This window comes from Chiloscyllium plagiosum, chromosome 7 (genome assembly GCF_004010195.1).
Source record: "Chiloscyllium plagiosum isolate BGI_BamShark_2017 chromosome 7, ASM401019v2, whole genome shotgun sequence".
NCBI classification, from domain to species: Eukaryota; Metazoa; Chordata; class Chondrichthyes; order Orectolobiformes; family Hemiscylliidae; genus Chiloscyllium; species Chiloscyllium plagiosum.
The window spans coordinates 10,839,209-10,851,832 of NC_057716.1; the positions used below are offsets into that span (position 1 = coordinate 10,839,209).

A 12,624-nucleotide genomic window follows, 5' to 3' on the forward strand; every position below is an offset into this window, starting at 1 on the left:
ACAAAAGATGACTGACTTTCTTGCAATTTGGCTGAAGACCCTTGGGTCTTACCCTGTTCCTGTTCCTTGAACAGTTTATTCAGTTCTCTTTCAGTAGCAATCTATAATCTATGCTTTGATTGAACAGTGATAAATGGAAGTGAAAGTAAACAGTGTAACTGCTGCTTTTCAGTTTATATCTGTGCTTTACTTAATATTGCACATACACTGATCAGAAGAGACTCAAAATGAAATAGTTGTTTCTTGTCTTCAGCAGATAAAATATCAAAATCCTTCAGTAGTAAAATGTGTCAGAGGTGTGATTACCATGCACATGATCTCACTGAGAATGTGAGATTCGGCAAGTCTTATGATCATCAACTCATATTTTAGCGTATCAGCAACCTTTGAACTATGGCTATATCAGAAATAGTGATATACAACAACAAGTGAAAGAACAATTTGTAGAATTTAAAAGAGTGCTCAGGGATAGAATCGACTTTGTGGAACTGAAAAGAAATTAATGAAGGAAGATTCCACAGCTAAATATTTTAATTTTAAAATGCATTATTAAGTGTACACATTATGTGGTCAATTGCTCACATCCTGTTGTGTAAAAATATGTATGAATCAATGGTATGACATTGTTCCTGAAAACATGTGAAGATATGTAAATGATGGGCAGGAAAATACCACCTTGGGTCCTCAAACCTGTCCTACAGTTATAATGGATGAAGTATCATGAGGGGACAGTTCCTCCCTCCTCAAAGACACATCTGGTTATTCTGGCTATTGAGGGAGTGCAGCGTAGGTTCACGAGGTCAATTCCTAGAATGGCGGGACTACCTTATGCTGAATGACTAGAACGACTGGGCTTGTATACCCTTGAGTTTAGAAGACTGAGAGGGGATCTGATTGAGATATATAAGAGTATTAAAGGATTGGACACCCTGGAGGCAGGAAACATGTTTCTGCTGATGGGTGAGTGCCGAACCAGAGGATACAGCCTAAAAATACAGGGTAGACCATTTAGGACAGAGATGAGGAGAAACTTCTTCACCCAGAGAGTGGTGATGTGTGTGGAATGCTCTGCCCCAGATGGCAGTGGAGGCCCAGTCTCTGGATTCATTTAAGAAAGAGTTGGATAGAGCTCTCAAGGATAATGGAATCAAGGGTTATGGAGATAAGACAGGAACAGGATACTGATTAAGGATGATCAGCCATGATCATATTGAATGGTGGTGCAGGCTCGAAGGGCAGAATGACCTACTCCTGCACCTATTGTCTATTGTCTATTGTCATATTGTCTATCACCTCCTCCTCTCTCCAACAATCCACTGGAACACCACCATTTATCGTCCACTGTCATTAGAAACTCATGGATTCAAACCTTCTCATATCCTTTTAACTTTTCTTTCAGCTTTGAAGTCTTCTTTCCGAAGAAATGTCAGAATCATAATCAAAAAGTGTGGCACTGGAAAAACACAGCAGGTCAGGCAACATCCAAGACCAGGAGAGTCGAGAGCCAACGTTTTGAGCAAATGCTCTTCATCAAGAATGTTGCAAGGTGGGGGGCTCAAGTAGGCTGAGAGATAAATGGGAGGGATGCGTGACTGGGGAGAAGGTAGCTAGGAATGTGATAATAGGTGTGATGAAGGTGGGGGGTGATGGTGATAGGTCGGAGTGGAGGGTGAAACAGATAGGTGGGAAGGAAGATGGACAGGTAGGACAGTTCAACAGGGCGGTGCCAAGTTGGAGGGTTGGATCCAGGATGAGGTGGGGGAAGGGGAGGTGAGGAAACTGGTCAAGCCAAAATTGATTTAGTGTGGTTGGATGGTCCCTAGTGGAAGATGAGGTGTTTTTTTTCCAGGCGCTAGGTGGCTAGGATTTGGCAGTGGAAGAGGCCCAGGCCTTGTATGACCATTGTGGAGTGGGAGGGGGGAGTTATAGTGATGTCAGAATCAGAATCAAAGCTGACCTCCATCAAATGCTCTGAGAAAAGGTTATAATCCTGTTAAATTAACTCAATATACGTTCTATGGAGTTGTGGGAGAAAGTGAAGTTACACTAAATGATGCATAAACATTCTAGTTTAGATGTTTTGATTATTCTTCCAGATTTCCCTTAGCTAACTAAAATGATATAAAAATCTTTTACAATGATTCATAAAATTACAAGTTGATTTCAACACAGAAGGAAGCCATTTGATTGCCATGTTTGTACAAGAGTGAGAGGCACCATTTTTATCCCAAACTTCCAACCAAGGGCTCTGAGACAGTGAGTGGAAACTTCTCAGGCACTTACCACTTTGGTAAGAAAGTTACGATAATTGTGGGAGTTTGTCAGTGAGGTGGTTGTCAACATCCAGATTAAAGTGTCCCATTTTCCAACAATTATGGAGCACCAAGAAGAAAGTCTCATTACTGAGCAGCAAGAGGCCTAATTGCACACATTATCATGCACTAACATCTCACTATTATTTCAGCTCGCCTCACTTATAAGCACATTCCCATTCTTCCACCTACAATGCCTGATATAAAATCAGAACAGTAACCTGACAAGTTGAACTCTGGCCCTCCATCTTTGGAGATGAGTCCCCAACCTCTCGGGGTCTACTCCATGAGCAATAATGGCATGCACCAAGCATCCACAGGTATTGGCACCAGACACTTAACAGCTGCACTACAACCACAGGAAACATTTTCAGTCCATGTACAATATGATGCTGCACTTCAATGCTGCAATTTGGAGCACCTCAGTACCTTTCATTGTAATGCTGCTGTCAGCATACTGGGACAGGAACACATATCATGGATTTGACCAAGGTGCATCTCAGGGCTCTTTGCTCATTCTCTTAGCCCTCATTACCTTTGCGCTGCCATGGACGCACTGTGCATTTCTGCCTTGTGTTTTTATGCTTTTCCCTCTCAGCCACATGTTAAAGGCTCACAACACTTATGCCCTCTTAGTGCACACAAGACCAGGCAGGCGTCATAACTTTCAGCAGTGAAGAGGTTGGACATGTTGACATACATCACCAGACTACATCAGTCTCACATCTGTATCATGTGCCAGGAGTATATGCAGCAAGACCAATATATGTGCCTTAACCAAATGGCCATGTCGCAAAGTCGAAGTGGAATAGTCTTCCATCAAATCACGGAGATGCCCTTCAGCGATAGATTTCCAATGCAATCAGTCAGGGGTGGCCTCCAACATCAGTCTAGGGGCATGGTCATGGTCACTTTGCCACTTGGGGCTGGCAGAGGTCAGGTTCCTATCATCAAAAGGGGGCAAGGAGCTCAATGTTGGTCTCTTCACCACCCATCTTGACTTTCTTTCTGCCTGATTATGAGCCATTTCTCTTGGAATAAGAAAAGGAGAGGGTAAAGATGAAGACTTTTGGAAATCTGTCAGTTTTGCCAAAAGAGCCGAGGCGATCTGTAATTAATGTAACCACAGAACTAATGAGGAACAATAAGCCATCCCTCTCTCAAATCCTGTTCTACTCAGAAACCTTCTCTCTCTCAATGCCTGAACTTTCTAGAAACTTTCTCTCTCAAAGCCTGTTCTACTATTGAGGCTAACTACACAAATAACTTCAAATATTCAGCTACAGAAACTATTGCAACTGATAATTTTGACTTCAAATATCTAACCTCTTCCCCTCTCACAAAGAGAATCTGCAGCAAGTAATGAACAAATCTGAATTTCAACTTGATAAATATGTTTTATTTGTAATGAGTTTTAATCTTTGCATTTACATTTTACTTAATAACTGTAATATATTTTACTTATTAGCAATGGTTGGATAAGAAACTGACTTTCATTCTCACTTCAAACTAAAGCTCTGCTGCTCTTTATCTTTTGCGTTGGAACATTAAAAAAAATAAAAGAAGCTAACGAGCAATACAAATTGGCAGTTAGTGGAGCATGTTTTTGTGCTGTGATTGTGTCTGGCACCATTGCACCCCAGGAAATCTATCCCAGATCCCAAACCCACCTCAGATACCAATGTTCTACTTCCTGTCACCTCTGGTGTGCTGCTAATCACCTCAGATCAGTTACCTGTATTTCTTGATACTTCTAGGAGAAAGTAGGACCCGATCTTTGGGTGACCATCCCCCAAAGTGGACTTCAGGACAGGCAATATGCAAAGTGGCCAAGCAGAGGCTGATGGCCAAGTTTGATACCCATGGGGATGACCTCAATCGTGACCTTGGGTTCATGTCACATTAGAGCTGATCCCACTGCACTATACACTCTCTCTCGCTCACACACACAAGCGCACACACATTCTTACTTACTCACATACTCATGCTGATCCTTTCTCATACACAAGCTGTCTCTCATACCCACACACATACATACCCCATACTCACACCCACACACGCACCCTCTCACAGGCTTACCCCATCACACTTACACACATACTTTACAAAGCTTACACGTATGCAAACACATTCTCTCACGTGCACTCACACCCACACGCACACACTCACATGCATACTATCACCCACCAGTCTGACTCAAGATTGGGGAGGGACAAACTTTAACTGTGCACCTTTAATACATTGTCTGAGCTGAGATGGCACCTTTTGTTAGAAAAGCTGACATTATTTTGAGAATGTGACTTAAAAGAAGTTCTTGAATTTGCATACTAAAGAGCCGAAATGAGCAATACCATTATAAAAGATGAAAGACTTAATCTAGGTTCATCATTTCAGCTGCATGACACTGTAATCTTTTGCTATACATTCTGTGTCTTATGATCCTGTTTCACAGCTACCTGATGAAGGAGCAGCGCTCTGAAAGCTAGTGCTTCCAAATAAACCTGTTGGACTATAACAAATTTTTAATTTTGTCCACCCAATCCAAAACCGGCTCCTCCAAATCATAGCCTCAACAAGACTTTGAAAATGTTTATCACATTTTCTCTGAGTTGTCTTTACTTTAAGAAAAACAATTCTAGCTTCCCCATCTATCCATGCAACTAAAATCCCACGCTTAAAACTATTCTCCTGAATCATTTCTGCAACGTCACTAAAATTAAAAATGCTTCCTCAAGCATTTTACCCAGTATAAAAAGTAATACTCCAGGTTAGACTAAACAATGCATACACTATCAACCTTTTTATAAACCTTCTGATGAATCTGCCTTTCTGGTCACTTTTTCAATCACTACTGACCCTTTCAATAATTATTGCTCATATATTTCCAGCTCTAGTAATTCCTGTACTTCCTTTAGAATTGTACATTTTTTCTTTTTTAAATTGACTCCAATCATTTGTCCCCACCAAAGTCAATCAATTCACCCTTCTCAGGATTGAATATCCACCCATCTCACCTACCTACCCAGATCTTCTTAAAGTCTGTAACCACTCTCCTCACAATGTAAAATACTTCTGAGTTTGTATGATCTGCAAAGGGTGAAATTATACTGTGCAAACCCAAATCTAGTACATTATTATATGTAAAGAGAAGTTGTCAAAAACATCTGAATGTCCTTAGTGCATAGTTACAGGCAGTCTGAAAAAATCCTGTGCACTACGACCTTCTGTTTCCTTTAACTTTGTCAACTTCATATTGATTTTGTCACTTTCTCTTCTTTTTTTCTGTGAATTTTAGTTTTGCTGCATGTCTAATAAGTGTTATTCATCAATCTCTATTTGGTACTTCACATAGACCATATCATTCACATTCCACTCATCAATCGTCTGTGTACTTTAACCAATAAAGTTCAATCAAGACAGATAAACATCTGTCACCTTTAACCTACTAATGCTGCCTTTTTTTTCTATTTATGTATAAGTGCCAAGCAACTGGAAATTGTACTTCAAATAAGCTAAATGTTTTGCTGCCACTAAGGTTAAACAGATTATCCTTTAGATGCTGGATTTGCACTTAACCCCATTTTTTGTCAAAAGATGCACCATTTGCAACTCTTCAGTTCTTTGTCACTGTTTCTGGATCTAAGGAGGATTGGGTACCATAGGCAGTACCATCACAAAATCTACCTTTAATTCCCTTGGCATCCTCATTACGATTGTGAGATTCATTCTCATTTTCACTAAGTCTATATATTAAATTAACAATGACATGGGCAACATTCATTGCTAAATCTGCATATATTTGTTAACTGAGAGAAGAGATGTAAATTAAACAAGAATTCCACGAGAGTTGTATTGATCTCCACAGAAATGCTTAAATGAATGAGAATAATACTGTGAAGTTCAGAATGTTTATTATTTTTAAGAATATTCAGCAAAATAAAATCATATTTATCAAGAGCAATCTAGAAATCCCTCATGCGCCTGAAAGATCCGATAGTTGAGCTGTAGCCTCCCCAGTCACTGTATCTCCTGTATTCACCGGGCCTCATGAAGTACTGTCGCCCTCTGTAGTTGGGATGTTCATAGAAGGTCCAGTAACCGTCCATCACATGGCAGGAGTGGATGTCACGGTAACGGAAACGATCGTAGACAGATGGACAGTCATCCATGAATTCCATCATCTGTCCTCCAAAGTCAGGCCTCTCATAAATCCTCATTCTGTAAGAGCCTCCTCGGTACTGGAATAGAGAGAAATGAAACATCGTGAAGCAGCTATAATTGTATCTATGAAAAAAAATTGTAAAGTAGTTGCGTTATGCTTGTAAAATTGGCTGCCATTTTGATGAAAATTCTCCACCCAAAGCATTAAGCAGTCTTTTTTGCTTCTAAATATGGGAAGGACTATCGTATATGTTCAACACTTTTTTGGTTTTCATGGATGTTCAGCAGTATGGTATCAGTTTTCGTCCTCAAATGTAAGAGCCGCAGCATTTTGAATTGAAATTCTACTCAAGACAACTGTGAGAAGTGGAAACCAGCATGTGGTATCTGAATATTGATTTGATATTCCGCTGATTATTCACATTTAATGGGAAGACAGTGAAAGGACTCAACCCTTTGAATCTCTTCAAACATTTCATGAGATCTTGGCTGATCTGTCACCTAAATCCCCGTGTGGTGTGTAGTGAGTTACTCTTGGCTGCACTACTTAGGAGTGAAGTAAAAGAAAGTCTGGGGCCCTTGTCCATGCAGTATTTTGTGGCAAGTTGCTCAAAATGTCATGTTATCTCTATCAATCAAACGTTTGAAGACTGGAATCATTCAAGTCAGATTTCAAACAGGTTTCCAAATCTTGATTAATTTAAATATTCAGGCAAACTATTTCTTTATTTTAAGGATCATTTTACTCGGGGCTTGCTCAGAGATTGTGGTGCTGGAAAAGCAGAGCAGACCACGCATAATCCAAGGAGCAGGAGAAGGGCTTATGCCCGAAAGTTCAATTCTCCTGCTCCTTGGATGCTGCCTGACCTGCTGTGCTTTTCCAGCACCACACTCTCGGCTCTGATCTCCAGCATCTGCAGTCCTTACTTTCTCCTTGCTCAGAGATTGTTTTGACTGGTCCCTGTGTTTTCTATGGAGGATGAATGGAAATCTGCCCATTCCCCGATCAGTGTATCCAGCAGTTCCATTGATTTCTCGCAAAAGTTACAGCAATAAATCAGGTCAGTCCTGAGGAATTGTTATTGTGAATGATATGGCATTGACAAACAATTAAAACTTACAACTTTCGAATTTGGATGAATGATGAAGAATTTGATGAAGGGAAAGTGGGAATGCAAAACAATTGGAATAGCTTTGATTCAATCCATAAAGGAAAAAGAAACCAACAATTACAAGCATAAATTGATTGACCTGTTCATTTTGTCTGTAAAGACAATGACTTTATGACTCACATGTGGGTAGGAGCGACATGACCTGACACAGTCATTGAATCCCATCCAGCGCTGGTAGTCAGGATACTCTCCCCTGGTCAGAACATACTGGTATCCCATGTAATTGGGTTTCTCATACAGCACCCACCAGTCACTCTCAACACGGATGGAGTTACAGTGGTTGAAGTAAGGGGACAGGTCGGCACAGTCACTGCTACACTCATAGTGCTGCCCCTGGAAGTTCCTGTCCTCGTAAAAGATGATCTGTGGAAAGAGATAGATTTGTGTTATAATCTTGTCAAGCTAGGAGGTATATAATGAACAATTCCAAACAAATTCTTAAATCTCTCTTGCCTTTCCCATTTTGAGCTCTGTTTGCTGAGTAACTGAGCGAATGTGTCACTGCTACACACAGCTTAGTATTTATAGGCTGGACAAAAATATCCCCTAGGCAAGACTTGTTATTTTAATGATTACAACAGAACAAAAGCCACAAAACTCATGACATATGCACTTACTGTTTGAAAAAATATTTTAAGGCATTTGTATGTCACCGGTTGCATTCTGCCTCCATATGATTTTAATTGTGTGAAGAAGATAACAATGGGTTACATTCCCAATGCTATATCTGCATAGAAACTCTCGAACAGTTCCCATTACCTAATTGCCCAGCTCAATTTCCAAAAGGTCAGTGTCATGACTAAAGCTGACTCCAAATTTGGTTAAGGTGTGGATGCACATTTCTGGAAGTGATTGCTTTACAAAGTGATATATGCAATTGCTGATTTATAACTCACAGTACATTTAGTTTTCTAATTGTGCTCCATAGACCTTAAGCATTTATCATTGAGTATGATTGCATGGTGAAATTATAATGCAATGTTGAGGAGTGATGTTTGTTAAAACTGATTACAGTCCATACCCATTTTCATGTATTAATGAGTGTCCTATTGTTATATATTATCTTTCATTTAGTTCTAAATTTCAGTTTTGCTGAAACCATATGGGTGCAGTAAGCAGAGGGGAAGGGGAGATGGACTCTTTTGTGGTTATGAAAAGAAAATCAAGGAGAAAAGATACATGAATGAATGAGTGAATGAATGATTTTATTGTCACATGTTTTATAGTGAGAAAACAGTAAAACACAGTGAAAAGCTTTTCCACTGTTACCACGATCTGGCACCATTTTGAATTGTTTAATCATTGAAACCTCTGGTGTGGATCATGATCATTCATCTCTTTGTGCCTGCTCAGGTTTTTGAAAGAATTATCCAGTCCAGCACGATCCTGTATAATTAATCCAAATTACTGTGGTGCTGGAAATTTGAAGCAAACACAGAAAATGCTGGATAAACTCAAAGTTCTGTAGAGTTCAACACAGTGATAATGTTTTTAGTTGAATCTGACTCTTCTTCAGAACAGAATGGCTTTGGGATATTTTGAAAAGACACTTTGACAGTAGCGGAGAAGGGATGAAGGGAAAAATGGTGTGCGGGCCTGATACAAAAAATAATGGGTTTGCTAACGGGTGGTGAAAGAGAAAAGGAGGAGTGAAATCCAACTTCATTAAGGTGCTAAAGGGAGGGAATGGGTCCTCCCTATTGAGGGGAAAGTAGGCAAGACATAATGTTTGTTCTTCATTTTCTTACATTCTCCACTTTCTGCTCCCTCCTCCCCACTTTCCCTCCCACCCCCACCCCCATATAAACCTGTCTTGTTTGTGTCTTGGTAACATTACATCGAGTAGAAAGGGCCCAGACTCTCCCTTTTTGGACTCCTCCTCAGTCCTAAATGGCCAGCCTGGTATCCTCAGACTGGTTCTGGATTTCCTGATCATCGGGTGTCTTCTGTCAATTCCTGTTAGAATTTTGTGGGATTCTCCAAGCTCCCCCTATAATTGTGCTAAACTCCAGTGTACATAGTCCTAACCAATCCAGTCTCCCTTCATACATCAGTCCTGCTGTCACAGGAGTCAGTCTGATAAACCTTTGATGCTCTCCCTCCATAGTCAGGACATCCCCAGTTATTCAATACTCCCATACTCATTGCAAGGGTCTTTTCCTATCTGCCTTAGACTGAATATTCTAAACAGTGCAGTTAAATCCATTAGGCCTATATACTTAAAACTTTGTGTTTTATATATAACCTGTGGCTACAAATATGGGTCTTAACTGATGTGGGTCAGACGCCCATCCCATTATCAATATCAGACTTTGAACCAGTTGAGTAATGAGGTTTGTATCAGCATTTCTCAAGGATGTTCCTTTATCAAACTGTCTCCATATAAGCAGCAGTTGCATTTTCACTTCTTATTCAACAGGACCCGTCTGTATGCATTTCACAAGACCTTTTGTGTTATATTGTAGTCTCATAACCTTGGATATAGTCCTTCTATGAAAGCATCTAATTACTCCAGCTTAAAGTTTGACTTGAAACAGCCAACTGTGCAAGCTGCTGTTTCAGCTAACAATCTTCCTCAACTATTTCATGTCAACTGTGAACCACTTTCAGCCATCTGGTGCTGCCTCAGCCATGGACAGCCCGATCAGATATATTGCAGGAAGATAAGGAAAAGGAGAAATCTAAACTCACTGAGCTGTACGAGCAGAAAGCCGGCATGGTTACCATGGGCTGAATGTCCTCCTTAGGTTCTGTAACTATTCAATAATTTTTTATGATCTGCTACTAAAACCCTTCCGCCTTGTTATCCCCTGGACTTGGCTATCACAATATGATCCTGGCTGGCTTCCCACTTTGCACCAGCTGGATATCTGAGATCAGCCAAAAATCTGGGTTTCTCCAGCACTTGCTATATACTTTTCAGATCTCAAACATCTTCGATACTTTTATTTTATCAAAATTTTCACACTTCTTTTCAAATTCCTCAAAAGCCTCACACTTCTATATCTCTGTAATCTTGCCTTGCCCAACTACCTCCTAAATATCTCTACTCAGTCAGTTCTGGTCTCTTGAATATTCCAGGTTGTGATCATTCTATAAATGGCAGCCATGCCATCAAGCACAAAGGCCTACGTCTGAAATTTGCTCTCAAAAGTTCGTTCAGATCTCTTCATTTAAGCTACTTAGAGTCATAGAAATGTACAGCATGGAAACAGACCCTTCGGTCCAACCTGTCCATGCCGACCCAATCTAGTCCCACCTGCCAGCACTCAGCCCATACCCCTCCAAACCCGTCCTATTCATATACCCATCCAAATGCCTCTTAAATGTTGCAATTCTACCAGCCTCCACCACATCTTCTGGCAGCTTATTCCATACACATACCACCCTCTACGTGAAAAAGTTGCCTTTTATATTTTTCCTCTTTCACCTTAAACCTATGCCCTCTAGTTCTGGACTCCCCGACCCCAGGGGGAAAAGACCTTGCCTATTTATCCTATCCATGCCCCTCATAATTTTGTAAATCTCTATACGGTCACCCCTCAGACTCCGACGCTCCAAGGAAAACAGCCCCAGCCTGTTCAGCCTCTCCCCTGTCGCTCAGATCCTCCAACCCTGGCAACATCCTTGTAAATCTTTTCTGAACCCTTTCAAGTTTCACAACATCTTTCTGATAGGAAGGAGACCAGAAATGCATGCAATATTCTAACAGTGGTCTAACCAATGTCCTGTACAGCCACAACATGACCTCCCAACTCTTGTACTCAATACTCTGACCAATAAAGGAAAAATACCAAACGCCTTCTTCATTATCCTAACGACTCTACTTTCAAGGAGCCATGAACCTGCACTCCAAGGTCTCTTTGTTCAGCAACACTCCCTAGGACCTTACCATTAAGTGTATAAGTCCTGCTGAGATTTGCTTTCCCAAAATCCAGCACCTCGCATTTATCTGAATTAAACTCCATCTGCCACTTCTCAACCCATTGGTCCATCTGGTCCAGATCCTGTTGTAAGCTGAGGTAACCCTCTTTGCTGGCCACTACACTTCCAATGTTGGTGTCATCTGCAAACTTACTAACTGTACCTCTTATGCTCGCATCTAAATAATTTATGTAAATGACAAAAAGTAGAGGGCCCAGCACCGATCCTTGTGGCACTCCACTGGTCACAGGCCTCCAGTCTGAAAAACAACCCTCCACCACCACCCTCTGTCTTCTGCCTTTGAGCCAATTCTGTATCCAAATGACTGGTTCTCCCTGTATTCCATGAAATCTAACCTTGCTAATCAGTATGCCATGGGGAACCTTGTCAAATGCCTTACTGAAGTCCATCTAGATCGCATCTACTGCTCTGCCCTCATCAATCATCTTTGTTACTTCTTCAAAAAACTCAATCAAGTTTGTGAGACATGATTTCCCATGCACAAAGCCATGTTGACTATCCCAAATCAGTCCTTGCCTTTCCAAATACATGTACATCCTGTCCCTCAGGATTCCCTCCAACAACTTGCCCACCACTGAGGTCAGGCTCACCGGCCTATAGTTCCCTGGCTTGTCTTTACCACCTCTCTTAAACAGTGGCGCCACATTTGCCAATCTCCAGTCTTCCTGCACCTCACCTGTCACTATCGATGATACAAATATCTCAGCAAGAGGCCCAGCAATCACTTCTCTAGCTTCCCACAGAGTTCTCGGGTACACCTGATCGGGTCCTAGAGATTTATTCACTTTTAACCATTTCAAGACCTCCAGCACTTCCTCCTCTGTAATCTGGACATTTTGCAAGATGTCACCATCTATTTCCCTACATTCCATATCTTCCATATCCTTTTTCGCAGTGAATACTGATGCAAAATATTCATTTAGTGTCTCCCCCATTTTCTGTGGCTCCACACAAAGGCTGCCTTGCTGGTCTTTGTGGTGCCCTATTCTCTCCCTAGTTACCCTTTTGTCATTAATATATTTGTAAAAACCTTT

General features: G+C 40.9%; 1 protein-coding gene across 1 annotated transcript; it reads right to left on the reverse strand.

Moving 5' to 3' along the window:
- Window positions 1-6,206: 6,206 nt before the first annotated feature.
- LOC122551303 (gamma-crystallin S-1-like) lies at window positions 6,207-8,122 on the reverse strand. Its single transcript, XM_043693010.1, has 3 exons — window positions 8,099-8,122; window positions 7,766-8,008; window positions 6,207-6,550 (listed from the first exon to the last, which is right to left on the reverse strand). Exons 1-3 carry the CDS (start codon window positions 8,105-8,107, stop codon window positions 6,275-6,277), a joined length of 528 nt encoding a protein of 175 aa, XP_043548945.1. The 5' UTR covers window positions 8,108-8,122; the 3' UTR covers window positions 6,207-6,274.
- Window positions 8,123-12,624: the final 4,502 nt, after the last annotated feature.

Excerpts from the sequence above, each read along its gene's own strand:
- LOC122551303 (XM_043693010.1), bottom strand. Across the intron at positions 6,551-7,765 it reads CATGTCGCTCCTACCCACAT|TACCGAGGAGGCTCTTACAG; the intron begins GTGAGTCATAAA and ends TCTCTATTCCAG.